The sequence below is a fragment of the Phasianus colchicus genome, chromosome 1, assembly GCF_987193195.1.
Source record: "Phasianus colchicus chromosome 1, bPhaCol1.hap1.1, whole genome shotgun sequence".
NCBI classification, from domain to species: Eukaryota; Metazoa; Chordata; class Aves; order Galliformes; family Phasianidae; genus Phasianus; species Phasianus colchicus.
Genome location: NC_143436.1, coordinates 188,998,724 through 189,019,947, shown reverse-complemented (window position 1 = coordinate 189,019,947; position 21,224 = coordinate 188,998,724). Strand labels below are relative to the sequence as shown.

At 39.3% G+C, this 21,224-nt stretch overlaps 1 protein-coding gene across 11 annotated transcripts in view; it reads right to left on the bottom strand.

Annotated features, from left to right (window-relative positions):
* NOX4 (NADPH oxidase 4) overlaps positions 1–21,224 on the bottom strand; it is a 116,905-nt gene that overhangs the window by 80,214 nt on the left and 15,467 nt on the right. For 10 of the 11 annotated variants that reach the window (XR_016463435.1, XR_016463436.1, XR_016463437.1 and 7 more), the window contains 6 exons: positions 20,269–20,296; positions 18,061–18,133; positions 13,659–13,739; positions 8,223–8,451; positions 6,368–6,532; positions 6,159–6,221 (listed from right to left, as the gene is read on the bottom strand). Coding sequence is in view for 7 of the 11 variants with exons in the window: in XM_031612407.2 (XP_031468267.1) it covers positions 6,159–6,221; positions 6,368–6,532; positions 8,223–8,451; positions 13,659–13,739; positions 18,061–18,133; positions 20,269–20,296 (639 nt within the window). In the remaining 4 variants the exon portion in view is untranslated. The remainder of the gene's footprint in view (positions 1–6,158; positions 6,222–6,367; positions 6,533–8,222; positions 8,452–13,658; positions 13,740–18,060; positions 18,134–20,268; positions 20,297–21,224) is intronic. The other variant, XM_090134054.1, reaches the window with a different exon arrangement.

The following is a 21,224-nucleotide window of genomic DNA, read 5'->3' as shown; positions in this document are numbered from 1 at the left end:
GTCAATTTTCAGCTACAAAACATTATTTCTCAACATAGTCATCATGGTTAGTCCAATAAAGGATCTCCAAAACACTGCACCTTTCCTGCGAGGAAGGGATGAGAGAACTGGGACTTCTCAGCCTGGGGAAAAGGAGGCTCAGGGGGATCTCATCCATGTCCATAAATACCTGAAGACATGATGAAAATTGGATGGAGCCAGGCTCTTGTCAGTGTTGCCCGGTGCCAGGACAAGAGGCAGTGGGCACAGGTTGGAACACAGGAGGTTCCTTCTGAACACCAGGAAGCACTCCTGTGCTGTGCAGCTGATGGAGCACTGGTACAGGTTGTCCCCAGAGGCTGTGGGGTCTCCTCCTTGGAGATCTTCCAAAGCCACCTGGACATGGCCCTGGGTACCCTACTCTGGGTGTCCCTACTGGAGTGGGGGTTGGAGCAGATGGACCCAGAGGTCCCTTCCAACCACTGTAAGGTTCTGTCACATGAAATCTTTGACAGCAGAACCAAGTCACTTGGTAGAAAGGAAGCCAGACTGGTAGCTCTGAGTTCAGAGTAACATGAGTTTTGTTCCTCCAAATTCCTGCGTGCATTCTACACCAATTACTTCTGCTCATTCCTTCCATCATCATAGGGAGGAATGCTTTCAGTTGACTAAAGGGAAAAGAAAACAAACACCACTGCACACATTTCTGAACAATGCCCACATCTTTATGTTCACCCAGTTAAAATTCATAGCTCCCTCTGGCTCCAGCTGAAATACATGGGAGCTTTACAAGAACACAATAGGAGTGGGCTCAGGCACTTTTGTGCAGTCTCCCAGAGTTTTCCTCCACCCTGGCATTATGTAAGAGAGTGAGCTAAACTGTAAATATTACATAAACTCTAAAAGGGAAGGGACTAGTAAAACATCAGCATGACTCCTTCAGGCCGAATCACCCCTTCCTTTCCGTTTCTACTTAGCCTTGGCTGAGTGAAGTGCTAAGCCTGAACTGCTCATTTCTCTTTTGAGCACCCAAACAGGACAGCGGTGCTAGGGAGAAAGCTGCAGCCTTCCCCCAGACCTGCTGCAGGCAATGTTGCTTTGCAAGTCAGCACCCAAATGCTCTTATTATGGCTTTTAGCCCCATGTTTGTGTACTAGCCAAGAAGAGTAATCCTGGGACTACTATCACTGAAAAAAAAGGAGCAGTAGTAGTTTTCCAACTTGCTAAGTAAAAACAAGTAGGTCAGATGAAAGCAGAAAAAAAAACGTCAGTTAAGACACTGCATACACACTCCATAAGCACAATCCCATGTCTGGAATCATAGTAGATAAAAAAAATGCTTTCTAAGCAGTACTGCAGCCCAAGACATATTCTGTGACCTAAAAAGACATGGAAATGACTGTCCCCTGCTTACGCTGGGCAAGAAGACTCTCACTCACAAACCAAACATTTAAAATCCTCATGATGCTGTAAAACAGCCATTTTTTCTCTACACTAGCTGAGGATCTGTACATTTGTAGCAATAAAAAAAAAAAGAAAGTTAGAAACCTAGTAGTAAATTCCTATCATAAAATTTCTTATCTTAAAATAATTAAAATACATATACAATCTTCCAACAGTTATTCTGAAGGATTTCACTGTACTTTAAAGTATAAAGCATTCAGCATGAATAGAAATTGCCAGGTCTGGTATTATATATATGCATTATACATATGTGTGTGTGTGTGTGTAATACATCGTGAAAATGCAGTGGAAATGGCCAGTTCTAACATTACACATCTAATATACGTGTAAAAATTACACCACCTGCAATTTATCAAGTAGAATTGTGTATTTAACTGATATAAAAGGTACAATAACTGAATATAAATTACTTATTTAGATTCAATAAGAGACTCAGAACAAGAGAGATGCTTTCCATAGCTCCTAAATTTAGAAGCTTTCATTCAAAAATCATTTCTTTTTTTAATAATGAGCAATATTATAGTATGCCATTTTAAATGACAGATGAAATCCACAACTCATGCAAAGAATCCAACTTTAATAAACACCCTATTTAACCCATGATCTAATCACACTGTTCCCTGTCAGCAGTCTTTTTTTTCTGAAAAATAACTCTGAAAGACAAGTAAGAAGTTTTGCCAGAGAAAGACTACTGAACGAGGTCTAACATTTTTGGATGACATTGTTTCTAATAGCTAGTACCACACAAACCAGTGTCCTAATACAAGGAGAGTATACCTTTGAGAGCTTTGTATTTTCCAAACTGTGTAACTATTATTAATGATCAAAATATTACTATTATTTTAAATTCCACTGAGATGGACAGACTGAAAATAAGAACAAGATATTTTGAGATTAACATTTATGCGAGGGACATCCGCTGGTATAGAACAGGTGTAACTTAATTAAGGTTATTTAATAAATATAGCTATGCTACTGTCAAATGAGTGCAAAGAACAATTTGAGGTTTATGCTGAGTGCTTTGAATTCATCTTCTGATTGCTGAATCAATCATAAATATAAATAAATACGAACAAAGTAATTCTGCACAAAAATCTAGCTACCATTCCATCAGTACTGCAGTGTATATCATTTTTAGCACTGCATATCTAGTTATGTTTAGGTGCTCTAGAGAGTGCCTTAAAATGGTTTACTGGAGTTAATAACAGATAAATAACACACAGCTTCGCTTTCTACAGCAGCTAGCCAAAAGCATTTTGCAAATGTTAGGCTTTGCAAATGTCAATATTGCTTCATCAAGCAATACGGAGGCAGCTTTCTCTAGGAGATGCACTATCAGGTTTACAACAAAAAGTTTATTTTAGTGGAAAGCACTGTGGATTGAACTACGACAGTATTAGCTTGCCTGCCTGGCACTCAGATCAATCAAAACAAAACCACCACAAAACAAAAGAACTGGAAGTGGAGAGGACCTAGCTATATATTGCCACTGAAAGGGAAACTCTGCCACTAATACTCCAACTTAGACTCTGCTGTAGCATCTCCAAGGACTCTGCACTGTTCACTCCTCAAGAACTTCGGGTATATTAATGTACTATTTCATCTTACTCCAATCCATCTCCTTTGGAACCCAAGCCCCATTCTAGATAAATTAAGCTGAGTAAGTAATAATCCCAGTGTTCTACAACTTCACTCATAGAATCATAGAATCAAAGAATCACAAGGTTGGAAAGAACCTACAAGATCATCTAGTCCAACTGTTCTCCCATTACCATTGCTACAAGCCTCTAAACAATATCTCATAGCTCCTCATCCAGATGCCTCTTGAACACTGCGAGGGACGGCGAATCCACCACCTCCCTGGGCAGGCCATTCCAGTGCCTGACCACTCTCTGAGAGAAAAAGTTTTTCCTTATACCTAATCTGAACCTCTTATGGTACGACTTGTGGCCATTTCCTTGGGTCCTGTTTGTTGCCTGGGAGAAGAGGCCAAACCCCTCCTCATCACAGCCTCCCCTCAGGAAGTTGTAGAGTGCAATGAGGTCTCCCCTGTGCCTCCTCTTTTCCAGACTAGACAATCCCAGCTCCCTCCGCCGCTCCTCATAACGTTTGTGCTCCAGACCCCTCACCAGTTTAGTTGCCCTTCTCTGGACACGCTCCAGATCCTCAATGTAGTGAGGGGCCCAAAACTGAACACAGTGCTCAAGGTGTGGCCTCACCAGTGCTGAGTACAGGGGGATGATTACCTCCCTGCTCCTGCTGGCCACACTATTTGTAATGCAGGCCAGGATGCTGTTGTCCCTCTTCGCCACCTGGGCACACTGTCAGCTCATGTTCAGCTGAGCATCAACCAGCACCCCAGGTCCCTTTCCTCTTCACCATCATCCAGCCACTCATCCCCAAGCCTATAGCGCTGCATGGGGTTGTTGTGGCCAAAGTGCAGGACCCGGCACTTGGCCTTGTTGAACCTCATCCCATTCACCCCATCCCAGCGATCCAGCTTATCTAGATCCCTCTGCAGGGCCTCCCTACCCTCAGGCAGATCAACACCACCTCCCAACTTGGTGTCATTTGCAAACTTACTGAGTTTGCCTCATCTAGGTCATCAATAAAGGCAATAAACAAGATGGGCCCCAGTACTGACCCCTAGGGGACATCACTTGAAAAGGGTCGCCAGCTGGACTTAACTTCATTAAATACTACCTACTGGGCACGGCTTTCTAGCCAGTTCCTCACCCAAAGAAGGGTATACCTGTTCAGGCCACGGGCAGCCTGTTTCTCCAGGAGAATACTGTGAAAGACCGTGTCAAAGGCTTTGCTAAAGTCTAGATAGACTACATCAATAGCCTTTCCCTCATCTATCAGTCTGGTCACCCAGTCGTAGAAGGAGATGAGGTTGGTCAAGCATGACCTGCCTTTCATGAACCCATACTGGCTGGGCCTGATCCCCTGGATGCCACACACATGCTGTGTGATCTCACCCAAGATGATTTGCTCCATAACTTTCCTGGTAGTGAGGTGTGGCTGATAGGCCTGTAGTTCCCCAAATCCTTCTTATGGTCGTTCTTGTAGATGGGAGTCACATCAGCCTCCAATCCTCTGGGACCTCTCCAGATAACCAGGAGTGCTGGTAGATGGCGAAAAGCGGCTCGGCTATCACCTCTGACAGCTCCCTCAGCATTCTGGAATGGAGCCCGTCTGGACTTGTGACAGTCCAGATGGAGGAAGAGCTCTCTGTCTCCACCTGAATCACCGGGGGTGCATTCTGCATAGCATCCCAGACTTCCAGATCGGGGCGTAAAGAGCCTTAAGGATAACTGATCTGCCTATTAAGGGCAGATGCAAAGAAGGTGTTGAGGACCTCAGCCTTCTCCTTATCCTCAGTGGTCACATTCTCCACTTCATCAAGTAAAGGATGGAAATTCTCCTTAGTTCTTCTCTTACCACTGATATATTTGTAAAAGGATTTCTTGTTCTCTTTTACTGAGTAGCCATTCTGATTTCAAGTTGGGCTTTTGCCCTCCTAACTTCCTCCCTGCATACCTTAGCAATCTCCTTGTAGTCTCCTCAAGTAGCCTGTCTCATCCACACCGATCTTCTTCTCCTACGGCTTGCCTTATGGCATTCAGGAACAGCCTATTCTTGTGCCTTTAAGGAGTGTCCAGTCTTTCTGGACCCCTTTACCCTTAAGAAGCGACTCCCAAGGGACCCCTGCAACAAGCGTCCTGAACAGGTCAGAATACACCCTCTGGAAGTTTCAGATAGCAGTTTTGCTTCTGACATTTCCAAGAATAGAGAATTCTACAGTTTCATTGTTGCTCTGCCCAAGACAGTCCCCAGCCTTCATATCTCCCACCAGTCCTTCTCTGTCAGCAAAGAGCAGGTCTAGCAGGGCACCGCTCCTGGTAGGCTCTCGTACCGGCTGCATAAGGAAGCTATCTTCCATACACTGTAGAAACCTCTTGGACTTTCCCCTTGCACTGTATTATATTTCCAACATATATCAGGGAAGTTGAAGTCTCCCATCAGAACAAGTGCTGGTGACTGCGCAACTTCTGCAAGCTGCTCATAGAATGCCTGGTCCTTCTCTTCATCCTGATCAGGCGGTCTGTAACAGACCCCACCAAGATGTCACCCCTGTAGACCTACACCCTTACTCATATATAACTAAGTCACTGATGTGTCTCTTACTATAATAAAGCAGAAGATTACTCTAGAAACATTTTAGAAAAAACTATTGAGGGAAACTATTTTAGAAAAAAAAAAACAATAAACCAAATCTTGATGCTTTTCTAACTCTGTTTGGAGAAGGCAGTTGAAGAATCTCTGTTCATTTTGATTAACAGCAAAAAATCCACCAAAAATTCATTTGAGTTCATGTTCATTGTGTATTAAGGTCTACACACAGATGGCTAAAACCTCACTTATGAAACAGAATGATTAAAAACCACATGGATTCTATTTATTTATTATGTTTTTCATTTATGGAAGAATTTGAAAAAAGTTCCCCGTATTATTTTCTCAACAGCAGGGAAAATTGAATATGTACTGAGTATTATCATACATAATAATCATGCCATTTCATATTCATTGGTATCCTCATTAATGAAAAATAAGCTCTCCTGAAGGACTTTCCACCTTGAAGGCAATAAAGACCATTTGTTTACCAAATACAAATAAATGGGAATGTACAGAGAAAAGTTCTTATTTCTTACCATTGTAAGGGTGAATGGATGGCTTTCCAGTCCAGACACTCTCGGACAGTGTAGAATAACATACTGAAAATCAAAAAGAAAAAAATAAAAGAAAGAAAATGTATGTCCAAAACGTTCAGTGATGGATTAGTACACAGAAAGGGAAAGGCATCCCTACAGAAGATGCTACGTGAACAACAGTGACTTGTTTTAGGGGCACATTAACTGACCTGACCAGGCCTTGCTCGGAAGTCATCTTTGATCATCCTTACTTCAAGGACATTGGAGGGATGGCTTATCACTGACGTTATTGTGACTGGCTTGTTGCTGCGGATGTAGCGGTACAGTCTTTCTACACAGTACAAGCACAGAGGTCCAGAAATCCAAAACCACGTCTGTGGAAGAACAGTAGACATTTAATTTCATTTCATTCTAAGCCATTTCATTTTACATTTTCTAATTTCAAAATTACATGAGCCTGCAGGATCTCACTTCTCATTTACTGCAGAACAGTGTTTGACCACAAGTCATCTCCACATCTTTCCATACACAGAAATCCAAGCACATTATGGGAACTCGGTCAGACTAGGCAGCAGCATCCACAGCACAAATGATTTCAATCATAAAACTAATCAGGAGTAAAATGCTATTGATCTCATTTGTCACCATGTTACTCTGGTGTTATGCAGTTGGATTGCAGCTGTTTTGAGAAGTGAATCACGAAGTACATAGACCATTTCAAAATCTAACAGACTAAAGCACTACAGAACTGGTTAACTTGCAAGGAAGAACACTGTCTGACTTGCAGTACTATGAGACAATTATCTTCTTTTAATTATCTCAAGTACATGCAAAAAGTTAAAAAGAACAAGCAATCCTTGTGCTATAGAATTTGCAGAAAAGAGTATAGAAAAGTGAGAGAAATGTAAAGTTAAAGCACAGTTCAGCTGTCCTTGTGGAAGATGCATATGATAGCACAAATGATTTCCTGAAAGTGCCCACAGAATGACCAGCTCAGATGAACACATTTGTAGCGAAATCCCATCTCAGCAGTTACTTAGCAAGAGTTAACAAAATACAAATCCAATTGGAAGGCTTTTATGTAGTATTGACTGCTTCTTACTATGAATACGTGCTCAGTGATAAAACAGGTTACCCCATAGCTAGGAGAATCATAGAATGGTTTGAGTTGGAAGGGACCATTAAAGGCCATCTAGTCCAACTCCCCTGCCGGGACACCTACAGCTGGATCAGGTGCTCAGAGCACCATCCAGCCTCACCCTGGATGTCTCCAGTGACAGGACATCCACCACCTCTCTGGGCAAAAGAAGCATACAAGAAAACAGTAGTAATGATAAGGAGAAGCTCTTGTAACGTCTGTTATGGTAGGCCTTAGACTTGAGAATGCAGTATTCCCAAGCCTCCTTAGGCTACTTGCTCATATAGCTCTGCTCATCTTTTCTGAAAAGAAATGAGCAAATTTGGATGAAGACAAAGATCCTGCACAAAGCATAAAAAAAAAAAAAAGAGGAAATAAAGGAAAACAAAAGTCTTGTCTGTCCTCACTATCATTATATTCATTTACCAATTCCACACATAGTAGTATTCTCAGCAAACAAGAGACTACACAAAGCCAAACCACAACCAACCACATCCCAGACTTGCAGCCACATGGTTAAAAAGAGAGAACAAATGGAATCTGATTATTTCAATTAATTAATGCCGAACAATTTATAGAAAAGGGCCATATGAATGTTATATAAATGTTTGCTCTGAACTACTATGCTGTAATTTAAAGTCACATTTGTAGCAAGACCAATACACCTTTTATCTTGTTGTACAAAAAAAAACATTACAGTCAATCTCTTGATATTTTTCCACCCTATTCTATGCACCACATTTTAATGCAATACAAGATTTAATACAGATTGTTTTTTCCCCACCAGATCTCCAAATGCCTGAAAAGGTTTTAATATTATTTTCCATTATTAAAACATCTGGTCTGGAAAAGCAATAATTAGTGGTTATGGCTGACTGAAAGACTTGGCATGGCTTGTAATACCTGAAATGTCGGATCATACAGACCTCTGGGAAGTGCGACTGAAACTTGGGTTCCTTGGAACAAATTCTCATAAAGTTACTTTGTACAAGGGGTTCTGGAAATGTTAAGTCCTCTGGGAAAGGCTCAGTAGTATAGTCAGGAAACAGCTCTTCAAAAGACTTCAGCACTGTCATATTCCCTAGGAGCGTTTTGTTAGGATTAAAGCAACCAGGTGGGTGTTCCTCTAAGTTGGTCTGGTACTTGAGCACTCCCCTACAGGAAAAGAAAAATAACAAAGATGCTGAAGTAACAGTTCAAACCAAGCAACTTCTCTTAATTTGGAGAGGATTTTAGAAAGCTGTCACAATGCTCATCTTCTATATTTGAGAAGTCACGACTGTCACGTAAAGACCTTGGTGACTAGAAAAAGGGAAACATCACTCCATTTTTAAGGCAGAAAGGAAGACCTGGGGATCTACAGACCAGTGAGCCTCATGCCTGTGACTGGGAAGATCATGGAGAAGACCCTCCTGTAAGCTATGTTAAAGCACATGTGAGACAAGCAAATGATCTGAGACAACCAGCATGACTTCATCACAGTCAGTTCATGCCTGACCCATTTGTTGGCCATCTATGATGGAGTGATGGCATCGCCATAAAAAGGAAGGGCAAGTGACATTGTCTGCCTGGACTTGTGCAAAGCCTTTGATAGGGTCCTCATCACACTCTTACCTCCAATTTGAAGACTGGACTATTTCGCCAATGAATAAATGATTGGATAGCCATAGCCAATAGATTTATGAAGTCTGGTAACTAGCGGTATCCCTTAGCAGTCCATCTTGGGATGGGTGTTCAAAAGCCAACACAGTGTGATTGAGTGCACCCTGAACAAGTTTGCTGATGATACTAAGCTGAGTGCAGCATTTTATACAGTGGAAGAATAGGATGCCATCCAGACGCACCAGAATAGGCTCCAAAAATGTGCCCACAAGTACAAAATGAGGTTCAACATGGCCAAGACCAAGTCCTGCACTGGTAAGACCTAATTGTGGCTGTCCAGTACTTGAAGGGAGTTTATAAACAGGAGTGAGAGTGACATTTTACATGGTCTGATCGGGATAGGATGGGGGGGGGGGGGGGGGGGGTAGTTTTATTCTGAGAGGAGAGATATAAGTTAGATGTTAGGCAGAAATTCTTCACTCAGACGGTTGCAAGGCACTGAACAGGTTGTTCAGGAATTGTGGATGTGTGGATGCCCCACCCCTGGAAGCTTTCAAGGCCAGATGGGGTTCTGTACAGTTTAATGTCAGGGATGGAAACCCTGCCTAAAGCAGTGGAGTTGGAACCAGATGTTCTTTAAGGTCCTTTCCAATCAAAGCCATTTTATGATTCAATGATTTTATACCACTTGCTTTCAGAACTTTCAGTGAGACTGAACCTTTTTAACTATAGAGCCTTCTGTCACTAGAGGCAAGGATTAACTTCTCTATCTCACTTGGCACTTCTACACTGAACAGCCTCAAGTTTAATACTGCTTGAAAAATAGAGATGCTGTGGGAGTCTTGAAGAAAAATTAAATAAGCACATTTCCAGTTCCTTCCCATCCAGGTTGTTTTCAGTCATTCTTCCTACAGTCAGGAAGTTCTGTTTTTAAGGCAAACTGCAGAAGAAATGTCCTAAGTTGCCAAAACATAAACTGCAGTAATGTTCCCACTATGTGATGTGTTTCAAGTTTACATGCAAAGGCATCATCTGTGAACATGACTGCTTCTTTGAATATCAAATTGTCAAAAGGTAAGAAGACAAAAAATAGAAAGGTTCATTGGATCTATCATGCAGAACTATCTTAGCCTGCAAATTATTTTTTGGGCTCCTTGCTTATTTCAGTCTGAAATTAAACATGTAGTATAATCAAGTGAGAATTCTGCAGCTTCACCTAGAAACCATAAAGAAAGAAATGGAAATCTAAGACACTCTAGGATATCTCAATACACTCATGAATCACTGAAAGAGAGGAAGAAATGATACTAATAGTAATAAAACTCCTCAGGAGTATACCTTGCCTCCAATCTGAATTTGATGACAGTAAAAGATGGATAGGATGAGAAATTAGCACAATGTTGGACAAGTGCTTGGGCATGTTAAGACTTAAGTGCACAATAAGAACACACACACGTGCACAGCAGCAGCAGCAAAAGTGACAGAGTCTAATTCACAAGAACAGAGAGAAGTAGGAGACATTTGCAACATTCCTAACTTAAATGGCCTCTTACCAGCTACTGGCATCTTTCTCTACTGACAGTTGGTAACGTGCTTCCCACTTGTTCCCATGAGTGATGTACAGGTTGGAAGTTAAACTTACCCTAAATCTCATGTCTGACCCTTGGAGAATCACCTGACAATTGTCCGTCTGTCTACACCCATGTTTCAGGCTGTATCTATTGCCCAGTCATCCCTATCACTTGTATTTGCCTTTGTTGCCGATCACTGCATACTGACAGAGTGACAGAGTGACAGAGTGACAGAGACCCTGAGCATTATGTGAATTCCCTGATCCATAAACATTATGGTGCCTGATAGATTTAGCTGGAAATCACAGCCTGTACAACATTTTTCCAACCAACCTCATATGTATGCCTGCCAGCTGCTCACACAGCTTCTCTGGCCTCTGGACATCCCAAAAAGGGATTCAAACTTTTTCCTACAACACAAATAGCTGAACTACAAACATGAGCATTTCCTCCAGTGATCTCTAACTTGTTCAAACTATTACAAACATGCTATCTGAGTTGGCAAACTGGGATGACAAACTGCCTCCAATGGCAGCTGCAATGACTTCCATTTCTGAAGATTCTAAGGAAATACAAGTGTTCTCACATGTGTAAGGTCATTTCCCAGAAACAATGAGTTCTGCATAAGGAGTCTATGATATATTCTTGTATATTTATTTAGTACAACATTTGTATCCATGAAATCTCGCTGTGGATATCAGTAAGCAGGAGATACACAACAAGCAAAAGAATGAGCCACATGGAAATGGCTGACATGCTGAGCAACATGGCATTTAGATATTCACATGGGCATACAGCAATCTCTGCCTCAATTTTCCACCCCCAAAACAGAGGTAACATTTACTTCTGGCTTTTACGATATGCTAGATGCTAAAAATTATTGAGAGTTTAGGTAATAACACTGCTTCTATTCTCTCAACTGTTTTCTGCTGTTGAGCTCAAGGTGAGCTGCTTGAGGGCTCCTCTCTCTGCTAAAGACTGATGCCTGGAATATTCATCCTTCCAGAGATAAACCCTTGGATAATTCTAGCAACAGCACAAAGGCCTTATTCTCAGCTTCTATTAACTTAACTCTGTTAATAACAAATTAGGATCAACTGAGTATTTGGTTCAAAATGCTTTGTGGATTTTGTACCTCCTGGAATTAATTGGTAATAGAAACATCAAGCTTTCGCTTTACATAAAATATTTTTTGTTGCTGCTATTAAAGGTTTAAAATATAGATAAATTAATGTAGATATGCAGCAAGCCCTAAGCCACTAAAATATTTGAAAGTCATCTTGCAAGAAATACATGATGAAGAAAAGTCTTTAAGGATAATTTCCCCAAAATATTCTTCTCTTCTGTTTGGTAAAGATAAAAGAACCAACTAATAATATATGACAAATGAATCAAATCACTTTATATATTGCTGGGAAGTGTCTGGCTACTCTGCAAAAGAGGATACAGTAAGAACATACTCATAGTGGTTTGAAACAAGGCAACAATCTAAGAATACTGTGGGAATACTCATAGAAGTATCACCCAATCTGCCTATACCATCCAGTCATAGGAAGTGTCATGCTCTGCAGGCTAACTGACTATGCATCCCTTAGATGTGACATGTAGGAGTCAGTTGGGCACATAAGCATGACACTCAAACTTTTCTTTATTCTCAGAATAGATCTTCCAATCTATTGGATTGGAAATGGAATTGGAAATAATAAATGGAGCCCAGAAATCAATCCAGATCACTTGCACGTACATCTTTGTAGTAGACTAGCTTAAGCTTTCTCCAGGCTCCATTGGCTGTGTTTCTTAGAACTCATTTGATTACAATGGGAAGTAAACACCGAGAAAACATGCAGAGAGTTAAATTTAAGCATCTTAAATTTTAACTGACTCCCACTCTCCATGACTCAACTTTCTCTCATTTTCATCTGACACTCAGTTCTTTCAGACACATTCTGAAAGATCTTCCAATTCATCATTAAAGAGGCTCTGTAGGAGGAGATGCCTGTTCAGTGCTTGGTGTATTCCTGCAGTCTTGGTTTGCAGACTTTTCCAACTAGTCTCCCCCCTTTCATGAAGTGGCAACATGGCTGAGAGGACAATTGGCAAAGGATAAGGCAGAGATGATGTAAACTGGACATGAGAAATACTTACAAGGTAGTCACTAAAACTGACTGCCTAAAGAGGCAAGAAGATCTCAGTCAACAGAGGTTTTCAAGAAGAAAACATCTGTCAGGAATAATTTAGCAGAAGTTCTTCCTGCCCCAGGGAGGAGAGAACAAGTTAGATTCACTTTTGCCAGTTATGATGAAGATCCACGCCACAGAAAAAATGAAAAATAAAAGACAGAAAACCCAAAGAAAACCAGAATTATATCCACGAGTTTTGATGTTTTCAACTCATTTCAATTCAGCAGATCTCAAGCTGCGTTTATTTTGTTCAACAACATATTCCTACTGTGATCTGGCTAGGCCTAATTACTTTTACTGTTTAAAAAGCAATGCTCAGAGCTGTGCAGACATTCCAGTGTTCCATGTTTCAATAGGTATTTGATGACACAAAAAAATTAACCTTGTTCAAATATACCTTCCCTTTCCTATATCAAACACTGCACTTACATTCAGAAAGGAAAGTTTGTTCATGTTAGCGGGCCACATTTCCACACAGCACAGTTTGTGAAAGTTGCTTTACCCTGCAGTAGATCTGAGTTTTCTGAACCATATACAGACCTGACCAAAAGAAACCATCTTGATGATGTAACAGCATCTCATGTTTGTGAAAACATTAAGAAAGTTTTTTATTAAAGCAATGAACAGTAATTGGAGAGGCCATTCCTTCTCTCTCCTTAGGGTTGAAAATGGAAGGTTGAGACTAAAGAGAAAGGGATGAGCAACTTCTCAGCTGCCTCTCAGCAGACAGGTGATGGGGCACATAAAGAAAAAACGTTATCTGGATTTCCCTGTAGAAAATGGTAAAATGGACAACAAATGAACTTCAAAATGAAGAAATTTGTGCTAGCTGATTCTTCAAGTTACAGTCTGAACTTTACTTTAAAAAAACAACCTTTTGAAGAACTGAAGATGACAGTACCTTGTCAAGAAGTTGGCCTATGTTACACAAGAGATCTCAGGAAAAACAACAGTCAAGAGAACAGCTCCTGTGCTTCAGGAAAAGGGACAGTATTTTTCATTTACTTACCCAGAAACATGCAGCATCAGCAGTATATAGAAGACAAAGAAAAGGTTGTGGGTATACCAGAAGATGTCATAGTTTGAAACCCTGAAAAGAATAAACCATGGTTCAATGCTATTTCACTCAGACAGAATCATTGCTAGTTAAAAGCAGATTTGTGCACACAGGACACTATTATTCAGCATGTGGTCATGTAGAATAGTCAAAGCCCAGTATGTATTCCTAAAGAAATACAATCTTGGCAAACAAGCTAAATATTAAGAAGAAGAGGTGACTGGCACACTCTGCTTTTTTGTTAAAAAGCAAAAGAGAATGAAGTAGACATTCAGAGCAGTTGAAGACTTGTTTCTAAATTAGGAGAGTTCCCTACTTTCATAGGTCCTAAACTGCTACAATACTTCAGCCTTCTGCAGCCACAGGACTGCAGTTCCAAGTACCATGCACCAAGTACCATGACTGCATCCTAAAAGGTAGAGTAGACAGCAGAAGATAGGCTAGTGGGAAAGGTATAAGAAATGTTTGTGGGTGTGGAGGGAAAGGAGATGCAACAGAAAAAGGGAACTACAGAAAGAAGGCAACAAGAAGACAGCCACGAGAATTTCGGAGACAGGGGAAACGCATAGGGTTGGCCTTGGGACATACAAGAACATCACCACTATGAAGACCAGGGCAAGAGGAAAGCTGATTTCATCAGTAATTTGTTAGGAAATTTAAACAGAACCAATTCCAATTAAAATGTCCATTTGGAACTGAGGTTAGGAACTCGCTTTCTCCTGAGTAAAATGTTCATCAAAACAAAACAACAACAACCCAACCAAATGATTAAGAAAATCCTTCACAGCACACAAACATCTCTCACATTCACAGCATGGTAGAAAAGTACCTTCCAAAACAAAAAGCTAGCCAATGAATAAGCCAAAATAACTATTAAATAAAAAGCAACCCAAACTCTTGAGAATATCATTTAAGAAGCAATTCTTCTGAGATAGCTAAATTTTTCCAGATTATTTTCCCCTCCTACAGTCTTTTAAATAAACAGCTAGCTAGTACGCTTCCCTGTTTGCCTGTAAATACAGGGTTTGTTTCATTTCTCAAGACAGAAAAAAGTCTATTCTGACAATCTGTTTGAGGGTAACCTGGAAGAAAACCCAAGCAAGGGCAGTTCTTAAGAACCTAGCAACAACAAAAAGCTTTTGAAAACCTTTCATCATCCCACCATCCTTCCCACATTCAGCATCACGCTAACACCCTTCCATCTTTGAGGCAGATCAAACCATTTCTAACTACCCACAGCCTGGTAGGCATTTCCACACAGTCACTCGTCAGTGTAAGGAGCTGTGAGAGCAAGCATCAGTAAGATGAAAGTAAAGAGTGTTGATGCGTGGAGTGGAAGTGCATTACAAGGCAGAAAGAATACCCCTGCTTACCCCTAAACTCCAAACAGGTCTTGGGGCTCTTGCTTAATTTGGCATCTTGCTAAAATACCAGAAGCTACACACTGAACTTACTTTTATTGGATCCTTTTTCCCAGAATGGACCAAGTTTTCAACATTTCAGCAATGGAAAGTCAATTCCAACTTCTTACAAGTTGATTTCAACAGCTAATATTATCACTGATAAGAATGTACATCATTGATCTGAATGTGCCTAAGCATCAGCTTCCAGTCACTTGAACATTTCACCCTCTTCACAGTTTTCTTTGCAGATGCCTCTATTTTAAACACTGGTTCCTCAGATGTGTCTACTCTTCTTAAATACAATCAAGTCATCTCAGCCTCACCTCCCTGAACAAAAGATATCAAGATCCTTGAGTCTTCTACTGTGAGGTGCATTTTAATCGTTGTATTTTCTTTCTTGTATTCTTTTTAAGCTGTGCCATACACATGCACACAGTATTCTAACATGCTCAGAAACCTTCATACTTTCATATTCATACAGTTCTTCAGAGCATTGTTTTCTTTACCTTCTTCTTAAAGTCTAAAATTGATACTAATCAAAAGAAGGATTGTTATTTCTCAGCAACCCAAATTCATGGAAATTGGAGATCAAGTTGTTTGTATAATTTTATTTTTTTTAATTTTTAATTAGTTTTTTTACTTTAGAATGTAGCAGGTGAATATCAGCAAGAGGGAACTAATTGAGAAATGTAAGACAATGTAAGACTGTGACACTTTTAAAGGGATACAATAAACAGCATAGCTTTGGAAAAGTCTTTTTAACCCTATTACAGATAGCTTTGAAAGGAAAGATATATTTAGTAGTTTAGTAGATGAAACTGAATACTGGAGCATTTTACTATAAAAAGAGATGTCATTTGAGTCATTTTAAAAATACAGTTTCCAACATTACTAGTAATGGTGTTTAATGGAAATGATCTTGAACAACATTAATTTGAAAGTTAGCTAAAATGTCAACATTTATCGACATGATTAATTGCAGCTTCTAGCAACTTTATATGCCTTCCAATAAATAATTACTGAACAAGAAAATGGTGATGTGATTCCCAGGTATGACATAGTAAAAATTTTTTAAACAGAATTCACTTCCCACCTTCAAACCATTAAGAGCTAATTCAATTCTCTCAATACTTACTCATACAGTTTACTGAACAGGTAAAGAAATGAAAATGGCATGAAAATCAGGAACAGAAAAAAATAAGGAGGAACATATGAAGGAAGACTCATGATTAAGGAGTTCAGTGTGCAAAAGTGTGTTAGGGCTGAAATCCAAGACAGTATGATCTGAACAACTTTAATTAAGAAAAAAAAAAAAAAATCCCAGTTTCTGATAATTAATTTTCCTAAAAACTGTAGTATGAGTTTAGCCATTGTTAGGGACCTGAGAATCCACATGGAAAGAAATAGAGAGAGACAGATGCACACAGAAGCTCGTTTCCTTAGTAAAACAGACCACAAAGACAAGCTTGAGCCATTTGCCTGAGAGAGAAGCCAGGACAAATCTTTAAATAAGAATTACTGATTAAGTAATAGTAGATGCAGCTGATCTGCTCAGAGCTTTGACTCTGCTGGCTAGATGGCACAAAAACACATATGCAGTTAGAGTAATTGAAGAAGGAAATAGCAAAGATGTAACTCAGAAATCTGGAAACCTTTGTTGCATGAACCTTAAAATTATTATTTCCAAAGACATGCACATAGTTGTAAACATTTCCTCAAGTTTCCCAAACCTCAGTAAAAGTTGGGGGCTTGTTTCCTTTTTCTAATTTCTAATGGCCTTGGAGAAAACAAGACTGTTCTGGCTCACTGCTGCAGTGTGAAGTAATTGTTTCATTTTTCCATCCTCCCAAAACTGGCTTTCTTTTGCAAGAAGAGAAGTCTGTGTGGACTATGTAACATGCAACTGTGTCTGCCTCTTTGTGTAGCAGTTTTATCCTGTACTTCTGTACCTTCCAGTTCCTCACAAAGATCTCAGTCTGGAAGTACCCCTGGCTAGGAGGAATGCAGAAGTATTTGCTGAACTGCTCACCTGATCGAGCACCCTTCTGAGAAAAGACGTTATTTCAACATAGTTCAAAACCACACATCAAGCTCACAGCAGCTGAGCATCTCCTACATTTGAAGACATGGAATTAAAATATCCTGCAGTGTTTGCAGAACTGGGATGATGTATTCACAGCCAATCTTTTAATTCACCAAAGACTGTATCAATAGCAAAAAACATGCGAATAAAGGCTATTCTACTAAAAGGGTTAGATCCTTCAAGGTACTGCTCACTTGATGAACAATACATATTCAATAATGCTGGTGCAGAATATGAACTCACCAGGGGACCCAACCTCCAGGAATCCCAACAGTTATTCTGAGTCAGTAATGCACTGCACCTTTTAAAGTATCATTTACATTAAGAAGAACATATTTGATAACCAGAAGCCTAGAAGAAGAAATCTAAAAAAAACAAAAACAAAACTACATTCTACTTTGGTAGCACAGTTCTGTTTTTGTTTGCTTTGCTTTGGCTGGTTGTTTAAAAAAACTGCTTTTTACAATTAATTGGTGAAAATAATTAAGATAAAGGTATCACTTTATTTTCCAATGGAGGTTATTTATGCACTGGACAGAACATTTAATATATTTTAGTTAACTGCTTCCTCAAACAGAATAAAAGAACTATTCAAATTTGTAAAGTTCTAGATTTTTAACTGTGTATGTCCTTCAAAAAAAAAGTTTACTCTGAAGAAAATTTAATCAGTTTTTGTAATTAAAAATTCTCTGCACTAATTTGCTTGCAAGTTACTTTAAAAAAAAAAAGGCAAGAAAGCTGGTATTTTTAACATTCATTTAAATATTTCTCGTCTCATATTGCACTTGCCCTTCAATCCCTCCAATCTGTGTAAGAATATGATTACTTAAATAGCATTCTTTAGCATAATGATCAGATTATGTCTTACCTGATGGCATACGTAGATGCTGTACACATTAGGAATAGCACTAAAACCATAATGACTCCAGTCAGACCTGGAACTAAAACAAACATTATATAACTTATATTTGAATTTTGGGGAGGTATACTTATCTACCAGACAGATAAGTAAGAATTAATCCTGTATCTTTATTTGTAAAACTGACTATCCAAGTTTTGGCATTTCTTTTTTATTCCAAACTCCAAACTCTGTTGAACACTACAATTATAAACCTGATCAGGGACAAAATTTCAAACAAATCAATTTCAGTGCAAGCTGTCACTGCAATTGTTTGCCAACCTATTTCATCCTGGAATGAGAAAGAGCCTGAAATTATTCTCTATGGCATTGTAATATGTTTGAAATTGTTGCCTGTAGAACAAGGTCTGTGAGAGTGATCTACTGCCAAAACTGAAGAAGGTTAAAAAAAATTAAGGATTGGACTTATCTGCTCAAATACGAACTCCAGTGTCAGAACTAGTCTATCCTGGGCTCCATTTTCAGTCAAAGGAGAGAACTAAGTTTTTCTAGGATATGATTCATCTCATCCTAAAGTAGAATCCTGCACAAAAAGTACAGTATATCATCTGCCTAAAAACAGATTGGACAAATTCCAACCAGAGTTTACACACTGGTGATGAGCACTTTATCATAAAAATTGCTCTCCAAGAAAATAAGTGTTTGAATCAAGAACTAAAGAACCTCGAAGCCATGAAGCATTACATCAAAACATTTCACTTCCGGAAGAATGTAAACTCTCAGAAGTTTTTAAGCATAGTTCCTGGTCTAAAAACCATGTGTTTAGATTTAAGCAAAGTCAACTAGGCCAATCACTGAGCACAATGGTATTTAACTATCATTTTAGCATCAGAATATAAGCGTCTCAAACTGATGGTAAAACCAGATTTTAGGGGGTCCACGATCTTTTCAAATGATCACATCCTATATTTAAGAACAAGCTAGCCTTTTTAGTTCTAAATAATTGCAATTCTAGACTTTCTAGTGATAAAGAGACAATTTTCAATCTCATCCTTTCATAACCACGCATCATCCACATGCTAGGAAGTCTTATAACCAAAATCTGATGCATCTCAATCAAACCTCAGCTTTTACAAGCTGTAAGAAAAATCCCAGGCCTACAATCAGTGTAAGTTTTTGCAAGACTACATAATCTTATCCTTTCATCGAAAAGTTACAATTAAAAACAGTTGCATTAGAAAATGTGTGTTCTTCCTGCTGCCTCCTTCCTTATAGGTAGAGCTTTTTGGAATATGGAGTTGGACATGACAATGCTGGTGGTTCCCTTCCAATTCAGTATACTTTATGGATCATTTCTTTCTTAATCTAGTAGGATATGCAGTCTGCAATCAATCTCCCCTATGACACAAACATATCCAATTCATTTGTAGTAACATCAGTTTCAATTATCTCACTTTTTTAATTCCACTAACCTCATCTAAACCTTGGTTAAGGTTTTTGGAAAGCACTTTCCCCAAAGTCACTAATAAATAGCAACCTTATCAAGACTGACACATTCACAGGCCTATTCAGTAACCCAAATTCACTGCTGTTCAGACTGATTCCTTTCAGTCTTGCTTTAAATGCTACCAAGTCAGTAGTTCTGCATTTGATAAAAGTAAGTGTGAAAGATATAACATCAGGAAAGACCTTTATGCGCTAGCAAAGCACTACAGCTCAGGCTTTTACCTAACCCCTCCATAATTAAAATGGTGCTCTCTTTCAAATTCTTGCCCAAATATGTCTTTATTTATTTACACTTCAAAAGTGCTGAAGCTTGATAGCTGAGTAGTGGGCTTAAATTCCTCTGAAGTCCAAAAAACTTTTTAATAAACCTGCTGAAGTAAGAAGACTGCTTTTTTGTTATGTTTCTGTTTTCTAGAAATGGAATCATTTAGGAATTTGGTTTTAATATCATGCAGAATCTCTGTTTGAAACTAATGATTTTCTACTGACTCATCTGGACAACAGCTTTGAAGATGTTGCTCATCCTACTACGGAGGCTTATATAACTCCTCCCTCATGACTGCTGGGTAAGCAAACCCTGGGTATATTAACACAAACAACATAGCTTCACCGAGATACAAAAATGCAGCATGCAAACAGATAAATTGTTTTGTCTGGAGATTGATGAAGAAAAGCAGCAAACTTTCTCTTTTGGTTTTGCAACAGACTTACCAGTAGCAAAAAGCAGTTTCCTTGGGTCCTAAAAAATAATTAGGGGGAAAAAAGGTCAGTAAATGATTTTATATCCATGTGAATAATGTGGGAAAAAAAGCAGCTCATATGTAGCTCATACAGCTCATACACAATAGAAACCATAAGTAGTCTCTAATTCTGGATGTAGGAATGGGTTTGACGACAGTTTATACTGACTGCAATTCAATACAAACTAAAACTTCTGCCTTTACATCTCCTAAGCAAAGACAATATAGGATGTTATGAAAAACTGGGACCCAGGTAATTTTGCAGATAATTATTTCTTGAAAGCCTAACTTTACTCAGTTACATCATACCTTTGGAAGGACAAAGAGGAACAGCAGAGTGAGAGATTTGGAAGTTAAATGGAAGAGCACTTTACTGCCAACCACACCACCAAGTGATATGCGGTGGACCCCAATGAAGCAAGACTGAACTCTAAGGAGGTGACAATAAAAGATGTTCCTCTGTCCTTCACAAGCAAAAAGGTGGAATCAGAGAAATTCACTGAGGAGCGGTTGAGGGGATTTATCATCCTCACAGAAAACTGTCCCACTCCCTAGATCTTAAGTCTCATAAAGTTTCTGTCTTCACTGCAGAGACTTTTTTAACAAGCAAACTTGTAGCAAAAGGCAGTGAAGGGAAATGAGCATTTTTCATAACAAATCAGGAAAAACTAAGCATCATCTACATCCAAATATGCACACTCTTCCAACCACAAACACAGGATGCTGTACTCATCACAATTAATGAAACACATTTAAGAGGAATTCAAGAAGAAATGCTCGGGAGCTATTAAAGTACCTAAAATCCAGGAGCCTTTCATCCTAGAGTTATTAAAAACTTGTTTCATCTCCATTTTCTATTGAAAAATTCCTAAGTCTGTTTAGCAGAGGCTACCATCCATACCCTGGTGTGTTCTTCCCTGAGGCAAG